The sequence below is a fragment of the Sciurus vulgaris genome (assembly GCF_902686455.1).
Source record: "Sciurus vulgaris genome assembly, chromosome: 7".
Lineage (NCBI taxonomy): Eukaryota > Metazoa > Chordata > Mammalia > Rodentia > Sciuridae > Sciurus > Sciurus vulgaris.
Window position 1 is genome coordinate 129978868 of NC_136467.1, and position 17197 is coordinate 129996064.

The 17197-nt window shown below is 40.3% G+C and overlaps 2 protein-coding genes and 1 pseudogene across 5 annotated transcripts; 1 reads left to right on the top strand and 2 right to left on the bottom strand.

Annotated features, from left to right (window-relative positions):
• Positions 1 to 358: 358 nt before the first annotated feature.
• On the bottom strand, positions 359 to 8258 carry ZSCAN9 (zinc finger and SCAN domain containing 9). 3 transcript variants are annotated; one of them, XM_079148459.1, is made up of 6 exons: positions 8117 to 8253; positions 6718 to 6797; positions 5805 to 6295; positions 5488 to 5632; positions 2817 to 2903; positions 359 to 1516 (listed from the first exon to the last, which is right to left on the bottom strand). In XM_079148459.1, the coding sequence occupies exons 3-6, from the start codon at positions 6222 to 6224 to the stop codon at positions 900 to 902; spliced, it is 1269 nt and encodes a 422-aa protein (XP_079004585.1). In that variant the 5' UTR covers positions 6225 to 6295; positions 6718 to 6797; positions 8117 to 8253; the 3' UTR covers positions 359 to 899. The 3 variants fall into 3 exon arrangements, with proteins under 3 accessions (XP_079004585.1, XP_079004584.1, XP_079004583.1); XM_079148458.1 differs by having other exon boundaries at positions 5805 to 6298; XM_079148457.1 differs by lacking the exon at positions 6718 to 6797 and having other exon boundaries at positions 5805 to 6298; positions 8121 to 8258.
• A 1874-nt stretch (positions 8259 to 10132) lies between these two features.
• LOC306665627 (transcription initiation factor IIE subunit beta) lies at positions 10133 to 11696 on the bottom strand. The gene is made up of 2 exons (XM_079147308.1): positions 11255 to 11696; positions 10133 to 11151 (listed from the first exon to the last, which is right to left on the bottom strand). The coding sequence occupies exons 1-2, from the start codon at positions 11510 to 11512 to the stop codon at positions 10534 to 10536; spliced, it is 876 nt and encodes a 291-aa protein (XP_079003434.1). The 5' UTR covers positions 11513 to 11696; the 3' UTR covers positions 10133 to 10533.
• A 3594-nt stretch (positions 11697 to 15290) lies between these two features.
• On the top strand, positions 15291 to 16996 carry LOC306665684 (MAP/microtubule affinity-regulating kinase 3-like; annotated as a pseudogene). Its single transcript has one exon. The product of its transcript is annotated as an MAP/microtubule affinity-regulating kinase 3-like (transcript).
• The last annotated feature ends 201 nt before the right edge of the window (positions 16997 to 17197 follow it).

Consider the following 17197-nt stretch of genomic DNA (forward strand, 5'->3'; position numbering starts at 1 on the left):
AAGTCTTTGTGGCCTTGTAATCAGAAGACAAGTGATTTTTTATAACACTGAAGTTGTGATAGAAAGGCACTAAGGGAGCTTCAGGTGACTAAGCTTAAATAAGGAGATCAGAATTTTAAGGAGATTGGAATTTGTGGTTAAAATCCTAGATTTATTAAAAAAGACATGATATTAAATGCACATATTAGAACTTAGTAAAGGGTATTATAGGAAAACTCTAATCTTGGCAACTTTTTTTAATAAGTAAAATTATTCCAAGATGAAAAGATTAGTAAAAAGTTGGTTTAGCTCTGATGCTTGGGACTTTCCGAATCTGAGATACCTCATCTGTAAATGGATACCTCATGGAAAATGAAAAAACTTATTTCCCTGTGTGTTTGTTGTAAGGAACAACTGTGGTTAAGTAAAGGGATGCACTCTGCAAACATTGAAGCACAGAGCCAATGATGGTCACTATCCTAAGTCAGAGTCAGAAGGAAGTAGTATGGTGGAAATGTGCTTAAAATGTAGGCATAGGTCTCAGGGAACACCAAAGACCCATTTATTAAAAAAAAAAAAAAAAAATCAGCAGAACTGTTACTTTTAGGAATTAAACACAAATACCAGATGTTTTATGTTTGCTGACATAAGCAATTTATTACATTACTAGGAGAGTTTAACAGCCATCTTCAAGAGAATTTTAAAAAAGGGATGGGGTAGAAAGAACAGGAAAGGTGCAAATGAACGGAATGAAAAGCAGCAACTTCAAAAACCCAAACTTTCTTCTTGGGAAGTGCCTGGGACATTGGTTAGTATTTGTTCCAAACATATTTAGTGGAGACAGGAAGAAAGAGGCATTTTCTAGTTTTATCTTCCTCACAAAACTTGGCCAGTGATCTGGAAAACTTGGGAAAGCAGGGCTATACCAGATCAACCTCTGTATGGATCTTCAAATGGCGAATAAGGTTACAATGGCGGTTAAAGCTTTTCCCACATTTTAAGCAATGGTGAGGTCGCTCCCCTGTGTGGCTTCTCTGATGCTCAATAAGAAATGAACGCCGACTGTAGCTCTTACTACATTGGCTGCAGTGATAGGGCTTTTCGCCCTTGTGGATTCTCTGATGCTGGATAAGACCGGCACTCTGGCTGAAAGCCTTCCCACATTCTTTGCAGTGGTACCGCTTCTGTATATTATGAATTCCTCGGTGATTAAAAAGCCCAGAACTTCGACTGAAGGTCTTCCCACACTCATTACATTCATAGGGTCTTTCACCAGTGTGAATTCTTTGATGTCGAATGAGACCTGAACTCTGAGCAAATCTCTTCCCACATGCATCACATTTGTGTTGCCCATCTCCTAAGGTATTTCCCCACCGCCTCTCTATCCCATCCTTAAGTTCACCAGCTTCTTCATGTTGAGGTTCCTCATGTGATACCTCCCTGGTCTGACCATGAAACATTTTCCCATGTGATTCCACTACCATAGGACAGTCTTTCCCTAGCACCAACTCTCTGTCCTCAATCTTGGTCATTTCATCTGTTAAAAAAAAAAAAAAGTCTAGGTAAATATTACTTGTTCTCAGCATCTATGATAGGATCATTATGTCCACAGATAATACAACAAAGAGGAGTTTAGAAGCTGAAGGGGTTGTGTATAAATATCTTTTCATATGTAACGAGGAAAGTTTGCCCTAGTGAGGGACTGAGTAAAATGTGACTCAGGCTGTCCCCATGTGGACTTGGCCTGGGGAAAATGTTTATGCTTCTTCATGTACATGGGAGGGTAAAGATCAGGGTGGCTTCTCTGGAGTTTACTCTTAGAACTCTTTACTTCTTTCGAGGTACAGAGCTTCAAAGAGACACCTTCCAAGGAAAGTCACTTCATGTATTCATTCATTCATTTATGGAACAAATATCAAGCTTTATCATTCTAGGTCCTTCAGGTAGTACTTCATGACTTTCAAATCCACAACCATCCAAGTTGTATTCCCACAAGGCCTCTGCTCTAGCACTTCTCCCTTTCTGGAATGGTCTCACCTCAGATAAGAGCAAGGTTTATTCTCTCACTTCCTTCAAGTGTTTGTTCCACTCTCACTTTCTCATTGAGGTCTAACTTAATTCTTCTAATTAATACTGCAATCCATTTGCCTCATCCATTGCCCCCCCCCCTTTTTTTTTAAATTTGAGATGGATATTTTGCTATATTGCCCAACCTGGTCTCAAACTCCTGAACTAAAGTAACCCTCCTACTTTAGTGGTAGTAGGGCCTATAGGTACATGCCATTGTGCCCAGTTCCACTGGTAGTAATCTTCCTTACTTGTTCTATTTTATTCCACAGCACTTGTCACCTTCTAACATACTAGATCACCTTATTTTTATGTTGATTATTGTCTCTCCATTACTACAATCTAATCTCCATGAGAGCAAGATATATTTTATTACCTGAGAATCATGCCTGGCACATAGTAGTTCCTCAAAAATGTTTATTGAATGAATAAATGAAGGAAGGGAAAGGATTGAAACCAATTATACTGTTATGACCTCAATCAACTGGCCCAAGGCTGGCAAATAAGGCAAAGGCTGCACCACAGGACTGTTCCATATTGGATAGTGTCCAGACAACCGAATCATGACCTCTCTGCTTAAAGGAAGGTAAAAATGGTGAGAAACCAAATTGTCTAAATACTGGTAAGTAGCTTCTGTGTGATCTTGGACTTCCAACTTGCAACCCAGATGAAACCCAAGGAAAACAGCCTCTGACCTCCTCTTTTGACCAAAGTATCTGGTTCTTTCTTCCACATCTAACTGTATTTCCTTCACACAACTGAATAGGTACCTTTTAGGACTCCTCTGTTGTTAGGCCATGGTTCTTCTCCTCCTTTTGGCTGGGGAATTGCAACAGGTTTGGAAAACAGAAATTTGTCTGTAGAGAACAGATGGACCCAAGTGGGATTAGTACTTCCCTTTCATTCAGACTTCATAATTATATCTGAAATGTTCAAGGAACTAGGGAGGATATAAAAAACAAGACACTTTCCACATTTTAATAATTACTACTTACACAACCTTTATGACTTACTAAGCACTTCCATATATAAAACAAAACTCCTTGATGTTATTATCTTGCCTCTTCATTTTTATTTATTTATTTATTTTTGGTATCAGAGATTGAATCCAGGGGTGCTTAATCATGAAGCCACATCCCTGGCCCTTTTTATTTTTTGTTTCCAGACAGGGTCTCGCTAAGTTGCTTAGGTCCTTGCTAAGTTGAGGCTGGCTTTGAACTTGCAATCCTCCTGCCTCAGGCTCTGAGCTGCTATATTACACCTGTTTAAAGAACTGGCGGTAAAAAATGTATTAAAAAAACTGGTGAACTGCTGATGGGGAAGAGAAGACAGATATATAACTAGACATATTATATATGGAAAAAAGTGTGAAAAATACACAGCAAATCGTCAAGACTAGTTACTCCTAGGTGCAAGGATTTGGAGAACTTCCATGTTTTTCATTATCTAAGCCTCTATATTTGGATTTTTTTGTAATCAGAATGAACTAAAAAGAAACTCAATGAAATGAATTAGGACAACACTGGCACTGATATCAGATAGGGAGAACTCTTTAATTTATAGAAGTTGTTTGGATACTCATATAGCCAGAGTCAACACTTAATAGTTGTTCAATAGATGAATGCCTCAATAAATGGATGGATAGGTGGATGAATTTACTGAAGTTTGCTTCCTGGTAGGTGGTGGGAGTTCTTAGTAAGATTCTAGAAGCAGTTCAGAAGGTAGAAGAAAGGAAATGATGGCTAGAAAATTAAAAGTCCAAGTTAATAGGGAGAAGAAGAGGAAAGAAACAAAAGAACTGACAGAAAAGATGCTCATAAAGGAGAAAAATGAAACCAGAAGGAATTATAATTTAAAGAGATTATGGGGGCTGGGGATATAGCTCAGTTGGTAGAGTGCTTGCCTCGCATGCACAAGGCTCTGGGTTCAATCCCCAGCACCACCAAAAAAAAAAAAAAAAAAAAAAAAAAAAAAGGTTATGGGAGCCAATGGAAGGTCTGCAGTGTACATGGAATTTTCTCAACAAGTCCATTTTAATTTAAGCCAAAAAAAAGGTGTTATGGGAGCCAATGGAAGGTCTGCAGTGTACATGGAATTTTCTCAACAAGTCCATTTTAATTTAAGCCAAGAGATGTTTTCAATAAAATAGAAATCTATAGTATCTATATGATTGCTAGGGTAGATGAAATATTGGTTAGAGACAGGCAAGGGAAGTAGCTTTGATATTAGATGGGAATAATGTGACAGTGAAAAGAACAAGAATCATGTGGTAGATTGATTGTCAGAAGGTCATCAAAAAGTCAGTAAGAGGCTATTATGTTATGTGTAGGCAACTAGAGGAAAGCTGGAGTCAGTTCCTACAGGGAGAGTTAGAATGGGAAGGCAGCCGACTCAATCCCAAGTGGTCACTACTACCACTAAGATTTTATACAAAGAAATCACAAAGTCTGATTCCACTGGATCTTCTCATACAGTCTTCTACCTACTAAGCATACTTCATAACTTTCTATGGTCAGGCATGAACTCAAAGTGGCAAAGGTGCCACTGGTGGGTAAGTTCTTATAAGAATAGCTGCCATGTATGTACCATAATGCATGCTAAGTGATTTTTATAGACTGTCTTTATTTGATGTTTATAATATTCTGAATTACACACTTGTTAGGGACTATCTTGTATTCTCTCACAATTCATATGTTTAGGTTTAACCCTCAATATGACTATTTGGAGATAAGGCCATTAAGGGATGATTAAGATTAAATGAAGTTATAGGATGGAGTCCTATTCTCATAGGACTAATGTCCTCATGAGAAGGGACACCAGATCTCTTTGCATACATGCAGAGGAAAGGTTATATGAGGACCTAGTGTGATGGTTGTCTATAAGCCAGGAAGAGAGATGTCCAAAACCCAAACCTTATACATACTGATCTTGGATCTCCAGTCTTTGGATTGTGAGAAAATAAATTTCTTTTTTTTTTTTCATTTTTTTTGAAAAATAAATTTCTGTTGTTTAAGTCACCCATCTGTGACATTCTGTTATGAAAGCTGGAATAGACTAAGAAAATACTATTATTACCCCCATTTTGTAGATAAGTGAACTGGGGCCAAGTGGTTAACTAACCTGCCCAGTAGAAGCAGCTTCCATAGGATGAAGCCATGATGAAGCTATGTCTGTCAAACCTTGAAACCTATTATCTACAGTTATGCGCCACAGTGAATTCTGAAAGTTTTCCTAATGAACCATGTGCCAGAAGTCCAGAGAGCTTCAGGATGGTTACTCAGGGAGAAGACTGTTTACACAGGGACGGGTCAAAGATGAGCACATTAGGCATTGCTACTCTCTGGTAAAGTGTCTTTGGATCCCCCATTTCCCCAGCTCGGGTTTATTGGTTTGCTTGACTAGGTGAGATGTGTTCAGCATTAGATATATCCTGTCTCTCACCTGTCTTTCCATTAGCATGAGACTCCTGAGCAGGGTCACATGTGAGATGGGGCTCTGCAGGCTGGGACTGAAGGCTCAGTAACATCTGTTCTGCTACAGGCACTATTTCTTTAGAGAGCACTTGTATGTGTTGGTGAGTTACCATCTGGGGACAGAGAGACAAGATCTGATTTCTAAAGAAATTAACTGAAGAAATACTTCCCAGAAAAAAGGAAGAAGGAAGGAAAATCTTATTTTATTACCAAAATCAAGGAGCTACAAAGCAGTGGATACAAGGGTCCTTGGTAGATACTTTCTTCACAAATCTCTCTTCCTACCTCATGTTGTGGTTCATCGAGCTCTCTCTCCAGGTCCTCCAACAAAATCACCGCCTCTTCTCCAGTCTCTGGACAACGTTCCCTCACCCAGCCCTGGAGCTCCTTGGGTAGGATGGACAGGAACTGCTCCAGCACCAGCAGATCCAAAATCTGCTCCTTTGTGCTTGCATGTGGCCTCAACCACTGGTAGCAAAGTTCCTGAAGTCGAGTTAGAGCCTCCCGTGGTCCAGGGGTCTCTTGGTAGCAGAGCTGCCGAAAGTGTCTTCTGAAGATTTCCCTTGCCAGTGGGTTACTGTGTTTCAGTCTGGATTCCTGACTCTGGAAATGACTTTCTGCTTCCACTTTCATTGTCAGAATTTCTTCCCACATTTCAGGAGCCTGAACATCCAGGGATAAAACCTCCTTTGAATCTGTAGTCATCTTGACCTTGAATAGCTTTTAAAGTACCCTCCAGCTGGAGTTATGCTTCAAGACACACCTTTGGAGGCTTCCTCCTAAGCAGTAAAAATAATTGTTTATAGAGAAAAATGGCAATAAATCTTGATAGAAACTGATAATATAATCATCATAGAGCCTAAAAATTTTTCCTGAAAAAGTAAAGTGAGTGACCGGTGAACAAAGGATGGAAATAATGGAAAAATAAAAGGTCATAATGAACAAAGAACATTGACTTTCAAGGTACTCTGACCTAGGTTTGATTCTGGTTTTAACATTTACTAATTGTGTGATCTTGTGCCAATTTTTTATGTTCTTTTAATTTTAGCTTCTGTATATAAAAAAGAAGTAGTAATAATATAGAGCTCTTGGAGGGGGATGGGGATATAGCTCAGTGGTAGGGCACTTGTCAAGCACACGTGAGGCCCAGTTTTATATTCCTAGTACTGGAGGAAAAAAAGAAAAAAAATCCCCTTACCTAACAGAGTTCATGGAGGAAATATCCCCTGGATTAGGGAACACACAGATCACGCAGAATGTCTGGATAAAAAGTTTAAACTTGGGCTGGGGAGATAGCTCAGTTGGTATAGTGCTTGCCTTGCAAGCACAAAGCCCTGAGTTCGATCCCCAGCACCGCAAAAAAAAAAAAAAAGTTTAAACTCACTGTATAAAAAAAGCAAATCAGAAAACAAATGAATAGAAATACTGTTCTCAAAATGAGCAAATTCAACATCTATTGAAACTTTCTCTTGAATTTTCTTAAATTATTCTTTAAAACGACCATTTAAAGATTGGTATTATATTCCCCAAGTTTACAGAAAGGAAAACTTAGGTAGGTTCCAAGTCCTGTGAGCTTTCCACACAACCCTGCTGCTTCCTAAAAGTAGCAGTCAATATGCATACAAATCTTCAATATGCTTTCAGACACAAGACCATATTTAATACTCACGATTATCCTCTGAGGTTTTGTTATAATCATTTCACCAGATAAGAAATGTAGCTGGGAGAGGTGGTGCAGGCCCATAATCCCAGCAGCTCAGGAGTCTGAGGCTGTCAGCCTCAGCAACATAGGGAGCCCCTAAGCAACTCAGCGAGATCCTGTTTCTGAATAAAATATTAAAAAGGGCTGGGGATGTGGCTCAATAGTTAAAGACCTCTGGGTTCAATACCCCCATACCAAAAAAAAAAAAAAAAAAAAAAAAGATATGTAAGGCAGGTAAAGTTCAGGAGGTTACCCAAGGTCAAATACTCAAGCACAGTCTTAGGAATTCACAGGAGCTCAAGTGAGTTTTCTGTTGGCCCAGGCAGTGCCCAAGACCCAGGAGGCCTGTGTGTCTCCAAAATGTATGGAAATATTACCAAGCAGTTGGATTCCAGCTTGGCAGACCCTCTGACAAACAGGGATTCAGAATTCAGGTTGGGAGGTGGGAAGGAATACTAGGGAGCCCCGGAATATGTATCTTTAATACACTCCTCAGTGATTTGTATGCACCATAAGGTTTGAGAATCAAACTAAGGGAAAGGGAATCGAGAACGATCACATAGTGCTCTTGAAAACCCGGACATTCAATGTCTTTTAATCTGCCTTTAGAACCAAGAGATCACAGAGTATATCGACTCTCCTGACAAAGGCTGCAGTCTCCCCCCACCCCCAATTTATCCCTTAGTTTCCTCTTCCCGGTGGATCAGGCGTTCCCTTTCCCGAGTCCTCAGGCTGTGATCATTATTCACCGTGGTAACCCTTCAGCCTCCCCGTCCCCACAGCCCCCTCGCGGGCGACCAGCCTGACGCCGCACAGACCTTGGTTCCCTCGGCCTACTCCAACCCCGCGCCCCTTTCTCAGCTCCACCCTCCCCAACCCAGTCCCAGAGGCCGACTCACCAGGTCCGAAACTAGAGCTGACGGTATGGGGCTGCTCCTCTGGCTTGACCCGGACCGGACCGCAGCAGGAACAATGGACCGGCGGGGGAGACGCTGACCTGCCAGTCCTGGCGACCGACAGAGCCCAGGCGCTTCCGGGCGGGTCTAGGATTCTTGAATCTCGGTGTCCTACCTCCTGCACCCGCCTCACCCTAGAATCGACTCCTATTCCCTGTCATCCATTTTTCAAAAATATTTATTTATTATTTTTAGTTATACATGACAGTAGAATGTATTTTGACATTATATATATGTGTGTGTACACATATATAGAGAGTATAATTTCCCATTCTTGTGCTTGTGCACGATGTGGAGTTCCACTGATGGTGTATTCATACATGAACATAGGAATGTTATGTCCCAGTCATTCTGCTGTCTTTCCCATTCCCATCCCCCATCCCTTTCCCCGACCCCCTCTGACATCCAGTCCTTTTTAAGCACTGAAGCACATAATCAGAATTTCTGTGTGTGTGTGCCTCACACAGGTTTTAAATTGAAAAGGATGAAGCACAGACCATAGATTATTGAAAATGCTGATTTAAAAAATTAATACATTATTATTGTTTTTAAAAACCTCAGAATGTAGGGGCTGGGATTGTGGCTCAATGGTAGAGTGCTTGAGTAGCATCTGTGAGGCACTGGGTTTGATTCTCAGCACTACATATAAATGAATGAAATAAAGGTCCATCAACAACTAAAAATATGTATACAAACAATTTTTAAAAATAAGTATAAAAACTCAGAAACGCCAAAATTAGTACAGTAAAAGGTGAACCCTTCTCTGTAACTCCTTAGTTGCGCTGAGGTAGCTACTTTTTCTGTTAACTTGGAATTTATATGTAATGTCGTGATATTTCTCTTCTGTGCTCACACACACACGCGCACACACACGTCATTAAGCTAATTTACTTTTAGCTTTATCTCCCCAATTATTTTAACGTTTTCACTTCAGGTATTCATGAACTGTATCTTCAGATATCTTTTTTTGTCTTGTGGGTTTAATTTGGTGGCTGCGTAAGAGTCCATAAATCACATGAATAGGGTCCAAGCCTTTTTCATTTTTTGAGACAGGATCTCGCTAAATTAGTTGCTTTTCTCAAATTTGCTATCCTCCTGCCTTAGGTTCCCTAATCACTGGGATTACAGGCAAGTGCCTCCTAGGGCTCAAGGAGCCTATGCATTCTTTTATTTATTTATTATTTATTTTGTTAGCCAGGTAATAAGATTATTTTTAAAATTTTATTTATTTATTTATTTTGATTCATTGTACACAAATGGGGTACAAATGTTGTTTCTCTGGTAGGACACGAAGTAGAGTCACACCATTTGTGTAATCATACGTGTACATAGGGTAGTGATGTTTGTCTCAGACTTTCTCTCTTCCTCCCCTCTCCCTTTTTTTTTTTTTTTTTTTTTTTTTTGATGCTATTAAAGAAATAATGTGGTGCATACCTGTAATCCCAGTAGCTCAGGAGGCTGAGGCAGGAGGATCACAAGTTCAAAGCCAGCCTCAGTAACAGCAAGGACCCTGTCTCTAAATAAATACAAAATAGGGCTGGGGATGTGGTTCAGTGGTTGAGTGCCCCTGAGTTCAATCCTTGGTACCAAATAAACAAAATCAAAACCCAGAAAACAAAACAAAACAAAAAAAATTCAAACCTAAATCAATCCAAAACCAATTAAATAAGCATTATTGGCACAAAAGAGCATAATCATATATACTGTTAGTGACCCATCAGTTTTGTTATGCCAAAACAAAATGGTGTTATTGCATAAGTTCTGTTTTATTTTAATGGAAACTTATTTTTTTTAATTCATTTTCATTGTAAACAAATGGGATACATCTCGTTTCTCTGTACATGAAGTAGAGGCATACCATTTGTGTAATCATACATCTACATAGGGTAATAGTTTTTGATTCATTCCGTTATTTTTTTCCTCCCCCCACCCCTCCCACCCTTTTTTTTTTTTTTTCCTTCTACAATGATTTTATTATAAATATGTTCTTTTGGAATAAACAAATATTGCATTCAAGACTATCTGCCAACTTGCTCTAAGGTAATAAAAGAGGAAAACGGAACCAGGAACCATCTAGAAGTAGAGACAAATAGCAAAGACACCTGCATATTATGCTAAGCGCCTTTCTCCCAAGAAGGAACAGAAGGTTAACAGGGAATATCACATTTCTCATTAGCCTATTTGATTAAAATAAGCTTTGAGTTTGGTAATTTGCACTTGTTCTGTAAACTGAACTGCTCCTTGCCTCAGTCCTAAGAAGCAGAATGGGAAGACAGTCAGTCTTCAGATTCCGAGCATCAACAAGAAAAATCTTGATTGTGTGTTTGTAACTCTTTGTTCAAGACACAAGTGTTCCCTATTTGCCAGGAGTAATGTCAGAGTAATCCTTCAGCACTCCAGCCAAGTGTTCGTTGTGAGTCTTAAAACGTCGCTTTTTCTGTGAAGCAGGCTTTTTCCTTCTCTGAATAGGAGCCACTTTCTTTGGTCCAGATTCCTGCATAGAAGAAATACCCTGTCGCTTCAAATATTCTTCAATTTTCTCCTCATCCATTGAATCCACAGTGACACTCCTCCACAGTTTCTGGAATTCTTCATCCACAGAAAACTGACAGCTCTTATCATTGAAAAAAAGTATTTTCTTCTTATCAGGACGATTTACAAACAGTATCTGGTCCCCTAAAGCCTTGACAGCTTTCTGGGAATTGGGCAGTCCTTCTTCAATGTCTTCTAAAAGAATTCCTCCTAATCCTCGCTGGTCATGCTGATCTAAGAGCCTAAGTAGGGCTTTTTTATCTTTCAAGTTGTACTTGGGCTTGAAGGCATACTTCCCATCTATTACTTTAATTTTGGGATTGTTGACTAATGCCTCAGTCATTAGCCACTGTTTCTGCTTGAGTCCAATATCTAAATGCTGTGTTTCATCCAAAATTTCTTCTAATGTTAGAGGATGTGTATCTCCTCGCTGATGCCGTGTCTGTAATCGCAGTGAATCAGGAATCTGAGGCAGGAGGATCATAAGTTCAAAGCCAGCCTCAGCAACTTAACAAGGCCCTAAGCAACTCAGTGAGATCCTGTCTTTTCATGTAATTCACAATCTTAGCAAGAACACCAAACTTATATCCAGAGCTTCCTGAGAGAGCTTTCAAGTTAAACGATCCATTGCTATGATCAGAATTTTGTTTAGAGCCCGATGATCCTCCATGTTCTACCTTTGCTTTCTTCTTCTTCGATGATGATGATGTCGATTCAGATGACACTGAACGTTTTTCCACCACAGGAGTGGAAAGAGCTCGTTTTTTGAATAGCTCCCTTTCTCTCAATAAGCTTGGATCCATAATGCTGAGCGAGGAAGACTGCCCCACGCGACCCGCCGCTACTGCCTCCCTGCGCCTCCGCCTCGGCCAGCCGCCCACGCCAGCGCGGCCGCCGCTTCCTGCTCCTCGTCAGCGCCCCCGCCTGCCCGCAGGCACGCCCGGCGCTGACCCACCAGGTCGGGGTCTCGCCTCTGGCGGCGGCGGCGGCGGCCCCTCCCACCCCTCTTATCCCTCTATAGAGTACCTCCTTCCTCCATTCTTGCCCCCTTCCCACCCCTTATATGTGTCATCATCCACTTATCAGTGAGATCATTGGTTCTTTGGTTTTTTGAGATTGGCTTATCTCACTTAGCACGATATTCTCCAACTGCATCCATTTGCCTGCAAATGCCATAATTTTATTATTCTTTATGGCTGAGTAATATTCCATGGTATATATATATATACCACAGTTTCTTTATCCATTCATCAATTGAGGGGCATCTAGGTTGGTTCCACAATCTGGCTATGGTGAATTGAGCAGCTATGAACATTGATGTGGCTGTATATCTGTAGTATGCTGATTTTAAGTCCTTTGGGTATAGGCTGAGGAGTGGAATAGCTGGGTCAAATGGTGGCTCCATTCCAAGTTTTCTAAGGAATCTCCACACTGCTTTCCAGAGTGGCTGCACTAATTTACAACCCCACCAGCAATGTATGAGTGTACCTTTTTCCCCACATCCTCGCCAACACCTATTGTTGCTTGTATTCTTAATAATCGCCATTCTAATTGGGGTGAGATGGAATCTTAGGGTAGTTTTGATTTGCATTTCTCTTATTACTAAAGATAGTGAACATTTTTTCATATGTTTGTTGATTGCTTGTAGATCTTCTGTGAAGTGTCTGTTGATTTCCTTAGCCCATTTGTTGATTGGGTTATTTGTATTCTTGGTGTAGAGTTTTTTGAGTTCTTTATATACTCTGGAAATTAGTGCTCTATCTGAAGTATGAGTGGCAAAGATTTTCTCCCACTCTGTAGGCTCTCTCTTTGCTGATAGTTTCCTTTGCTGAGAGAAAGCTTTTTAGTTTGATTCTGTCCCAGTTATTGATTCTTGCTTTTATTTCTTGTGCTATGGGAGTCCTGTTGAGGAAGCTGATCCTAAGCCAACAAGTTGAAGATTTGGACCTACTTTTTCTTCTATAAGATGCAGGGTTCTCTGGTCTGATTCCAAGGTCCTTGATCCATTGTGAGTTGATTTTTGTGCAGGGTGAGAGATAGGGGTTTAGTTTCATTCTGTTGCATATGGATGTCCAGTTTTCCCAGCACCATTTGTTGAAGAGGCTATCTTTTCTCCATTGCATATTTTTGGCACCTTTTTTTAGTATGAGAAAATTGTATTTATTTGAGTTTGTGTCCGTATCCTCTATTCTGTACCATTGATCTACCTGTCTATTTTGGTGCCAATACCATGCCGTTTTTGTTACTATTGCTTTGTAGTGTAGTTGAAGGTCTGGTATTGTGAGGAAACTTCTTATTTTAACAGTAAAAAAGTATATTGTGTGTTTTTGGAGATTCCAAGATGTGTTTTAACTCTAAAACTGTAGCTCTGTTAATTTCTTTATTTTCTTCTGAAGGCATTAAATAAACCCAGGTTTCATGTTTTACTTCAGTTTCTTCCAAATATCCAATAAGTGTGAGGCCAGGTGGATTGGCTCATGTTTGTAGTCCTAGCATGGGAGAGGCTGAGGCAGAAGGATCCCTTGAGCTCAGGAATTTGAGACCAGCCCAGGCAACATAATGAAAGTCAGTCTGTCCCTGTCTCTGTTTCTGTCTATCTATATCTATATCTATATCTATGTCTATATCTATATCTAATCTATATGTGTGTACTTATATACACACGCAAATATATATATATACACACACATATTCATACATACATATATGTATAATCATTAACAGCACCAACGTGAAGAAAATTTGCTCAAAATCCCCACTGCTTTCTCCAAAATGCTATATTCACTTTTAAAGCCCTCCTTACAAACTTTCCTAACCAATTAAGTAATGGGAGAAATGCTCAACTTCTCTTGAACTTAGACTCTTTGAATATATTATTCTATTCCATTTTATTTGTGTTCCAAATGTCCAAATATTGGTGTCACATATAACTCTTTCACTAACCCACCGTGTGTTAGGGTTTCCTGGTAACTGGGTAGAATGATCTGCTTGTGGAGATTAACAGCTCTCTCTTGTTCACTTTAAGTATCCTTTGAACACAGTGACTATGGTTGCATGGTTTTTTTCTTACATAGGCTGAAAAAACAACAAAAACAAACCAAAACAAAGGACTTTCTTTTGCAAAGACTAATGTAGTCATCACCACTGTTGGAAGTCCAATCTGTAGAAGCTGCAACCAATCCTAAAACCTAGATATAGGATAATATCAGTGGCAAGTTGATTACGTTGACCTTTTTCCATAATGGTGAGAATAAAACTTTCTTCAAAGTGTTGCTGAAAGCTTGGTCCTTGTCCCCAATGCCAATCCAATAACAAAGACATAGTTTTGAGAAAAAGGAAAACGAAGGTTTATTGCTTTGCTAGCAAAGGAGAAACAGGGTACTCCTGTTCCAAAGGCTGTGATTCTTCCCATCAGCAGGCACAGGGGACTTTTAAAGAGGTGATTCAAAGGCTGTATTCCAGGTGTGTCCCTGATGTTGTGTTGAAATTCACTTGTTTATTTGGGAGATAGTCACTTCCTAATTCTTCTGGTGACATCTCTTTCCTGTGGAGAACAGATAACTCAAGGTAATCTTGCTCCCTGGCCCCAGGTTAGGGAGGGGGAGAAGGAGAAGAGGAAAGAAAAACATGTCCCTTTAAAAATAAGCAACAAGGGTTATATTCAAAAGGTAAAGTGGACCACAGTTACAACCCTAGTACTGCCACCAATTAACTTCACCATCCAAATTGATTTGTGAAGTGTGCTTGTGTTCAGCTGCATATTTCTGGAAAAAATATCAAGTTTTCATCAGGTCTTGACCCCCAAACTATCAAGTACCATGGACTAGAGTAACTGCCTAGGTCCTTGATCCACTTAGTGAATATAACCATTCTTTATGTAGTTAATACCTTTATGACTGCATTGACTGCATAGTAGATTCTAGAATGAGAATCCTAGCAATGAGTGGACCTAGAACTACTCCTCATTTGCCTTTTGCTCTTTGACTTGCCCAGAAGGACAATTTTAAACTGGGCAAGCATCTTTTGTTGTGGAAGGCATTTGAGGCTATTTTAGATAGCATTCTTTTCACCTTCTATCTCCAACTCTTTCCTCATTTCCTTTTCCCTTGCTTAGCCCTTATGTATCCTAAGCCTGCCAGTGGTAACCAGAGGCAACTAGCTTTGCTAGTTGAGTAGATTTTAGAGTTTATTTTTTCTTCTGTTAAACCATCAAAAGACATTGAAGGTATTCAATGATAAAGAACCTTGCACATACTATGAACACTTCACAGGGGGACGGGTGACAAGAAGTCACCTTCAGCACTGGGCTCTGAAGCATGGTGTTCAAACTCTGTAGCTTCCTGTGCAGATGAGCAGCCTTGCATCAGAAACTATAGACTGTTGAAAACGATTGACAAAGGAAGCTTTGCAAAAGTGACACTGACATGAAGCCTTACAGGCAGAGAGGTCACGATAAAAATAATTGACAAAACTCAGTTGAATCCAACAAGTCTACAAAAACTCTTCAGAGAAGTAAGAATAATGAACATTTAAATCATCCAAACATAGTGAAGTTGCTTGAAGTCATTGAAACAAAACAAACCACTCTACTTAATCATGGAATACACAAGTGGAGATGAAATATTTGACTATTTGGTTGCAGTGGAAGAATGACAGAAAAAGAAGCAAGAGCTAAATTTAAACAGTTCGTGTCTGCAGTATAGTATTGCCACCAAAAGCAGATTGTTCACAGAGACCCCAAGGCTGAAAATCTGTTGTTAGATGTGGATGTGAACATTAAAATAGCAGATTTTGCTTTTAGTAATGAGTTTACTTTTGTTGGTAAACTAGTCATGTTTTGTGGTAGTCCTCCTTATGCAGCCCCAGAGCTCTTCCAGGGCAAGAAGTACAATGGGCTGGAAGTCGACATGTGTAGTGTCAGCATTATCCTGTTCACCCTAGTCTGCAGGTTGCTTCCCTTCAGTGGGCAAAATCTAAAGGAACTTAGAGAGAGTGTGCTACAAGTGAAATGCAGAACCCCTTTCTCTATGTCCACAAACTGTGAAAACCTTCTCTAATGCTTCCTAGTGCTAAACCCAATTAAGTGAGGCACTCTAGAGCAAATCATGAAGAACAGGTGGATCAATGCAGGGCACAAGAAAGATGAATTGAAACCCTTTGTTGAACCAGAGCTAGACATCTCCAGTTCTAGCAGAATTCTTTTGCTTGCTATGGTGCAGCCAAGCAGGGACCTCAGCAATAGCAGTGGCCCGTCTCCTTACCACAAAGGGCAGAGAAATGTTTCTTCAAGCCAGAAGCAGAGATGGTACAGTGACTATGCTTCAGTTGTGGCATATCTGAAAAGGAGTCAGAACAGCACTGCGTTCAGTGACCTCAAAAAAGATGGAATTCCCTCCAGGAAATCAGGTGGCAGTGCTGGTGGGAGGAACGGGAATTGCTCCAGCCAGTCCCATGCTTGGGAACATAAATAATCTCAACAAGGCTAATATTCCTGAATCCAAGAAAAGTCCCACTGTAGCACAGTATCTGGGGGAATGACATGACAGAATACTTAAATACACAGTGAGAGAACCACAGCAGACAGACATTCAGTGATCCAGAATGGCAAGGAAAACAGCACCATTCCTGATCAGACAACTCCAGGTGCTTCAACTGACAGTATTGGCAGTGCCACAATCCCCAACCAAATCAGCTTCCTAAGAGTCACTGCCAACCCCTGAAATGGCAAACTGCAATATATAATGACCTCCTACCTTGCCCAGCCTGGCCCACTAAGCTAAGCCACTATCCCAGACTCGAAGCAGGGGCTCTACTAATCTTTTTAGTAAATTAACTTCAAAACTTACAAGAAAGTTCCCAACTGAGTATGAGAGGAATGGGAGCTCAAGTTACAATGTCTCTGCTGATCAAAAGGATGAGAAAAAAGAAGCAAAACCTCTCACCCTACACTCAACTGGAGCATGAAAATCACTAGTTCCATGGATCCCAGTGACATGAGGTGGGAAATCCACAGTGTTGGGATGCCAATAACTGCAACTGCAAGCAGAGGGAATGCTACCTGCTCTTCTGCATCCCTGGTGACAGGCACTCAGAAAGCCTGGAGCAGTGGGAAGATGGAGGTGTGCAAGCTACTGAGAACGTCTCTGAACTGGGTCCAGTACAAGCAGATATCAGAGAAATCCATAGCTTTCAAAAATATTGCTTCCAAAATTGCCAATGAGCTATATCTGTAGCTCAGTCATTATGGTGTAAATTAAGTAGCAATTTAAAGTGTTTTCCTGAACACTGATGGATGTACAGAATAATATTTAGGCAATTGTCTGGAGCATTGACTGAATTATGGTTGTTAAACGGTCCTGGGGCAGAGGCTATGCCTCTCTTGGGAACTCTAGCACAAAGGCGCCAGTGGAGACTGCTCAATTGCTATAGTGACCACCTGTTCCAAAGGAGGTTCTGTGCCAGCCACTGTGCTATTTACTTATTGACCT

Coding starts and splice junctions, on each gene's coding strand:
- ZSCAN9 (XM_079148457.1), bottom strand. CDS start 6,224: ATGACTACAGATTCAAAGGAGGTTTTATCCCTGGATGTTCAGGCTCCT. Junction 5,633..5,804: donor TCGATGAACCACAACATGAG/GTAGGAAGAGAG, acceptor CTCTGTCCCCAG/ATGGTAACTCACCAACACAT. Junction 1,517..2,816: donor CAACAGAGGAGTCCTAAAAG/GTACCTATTCAG, acceptor TTTTTTTAACAG/ATGAAATGACCAAGATTGAG.
- LOC306665627 (XM_079147308.1), bottom strand. CDS start 11,512: ATGGATCCAAGCTTATTGAGAGAAAGGGAGCTATTCAAAAAACGAGCT. Junction 11,152..11,254: donor AGATTGTGAATTACATGAAA/AGACAGGATCTC, acceptor CTGCGATTACAG/ACACGGCATCAGCGAGGAGA.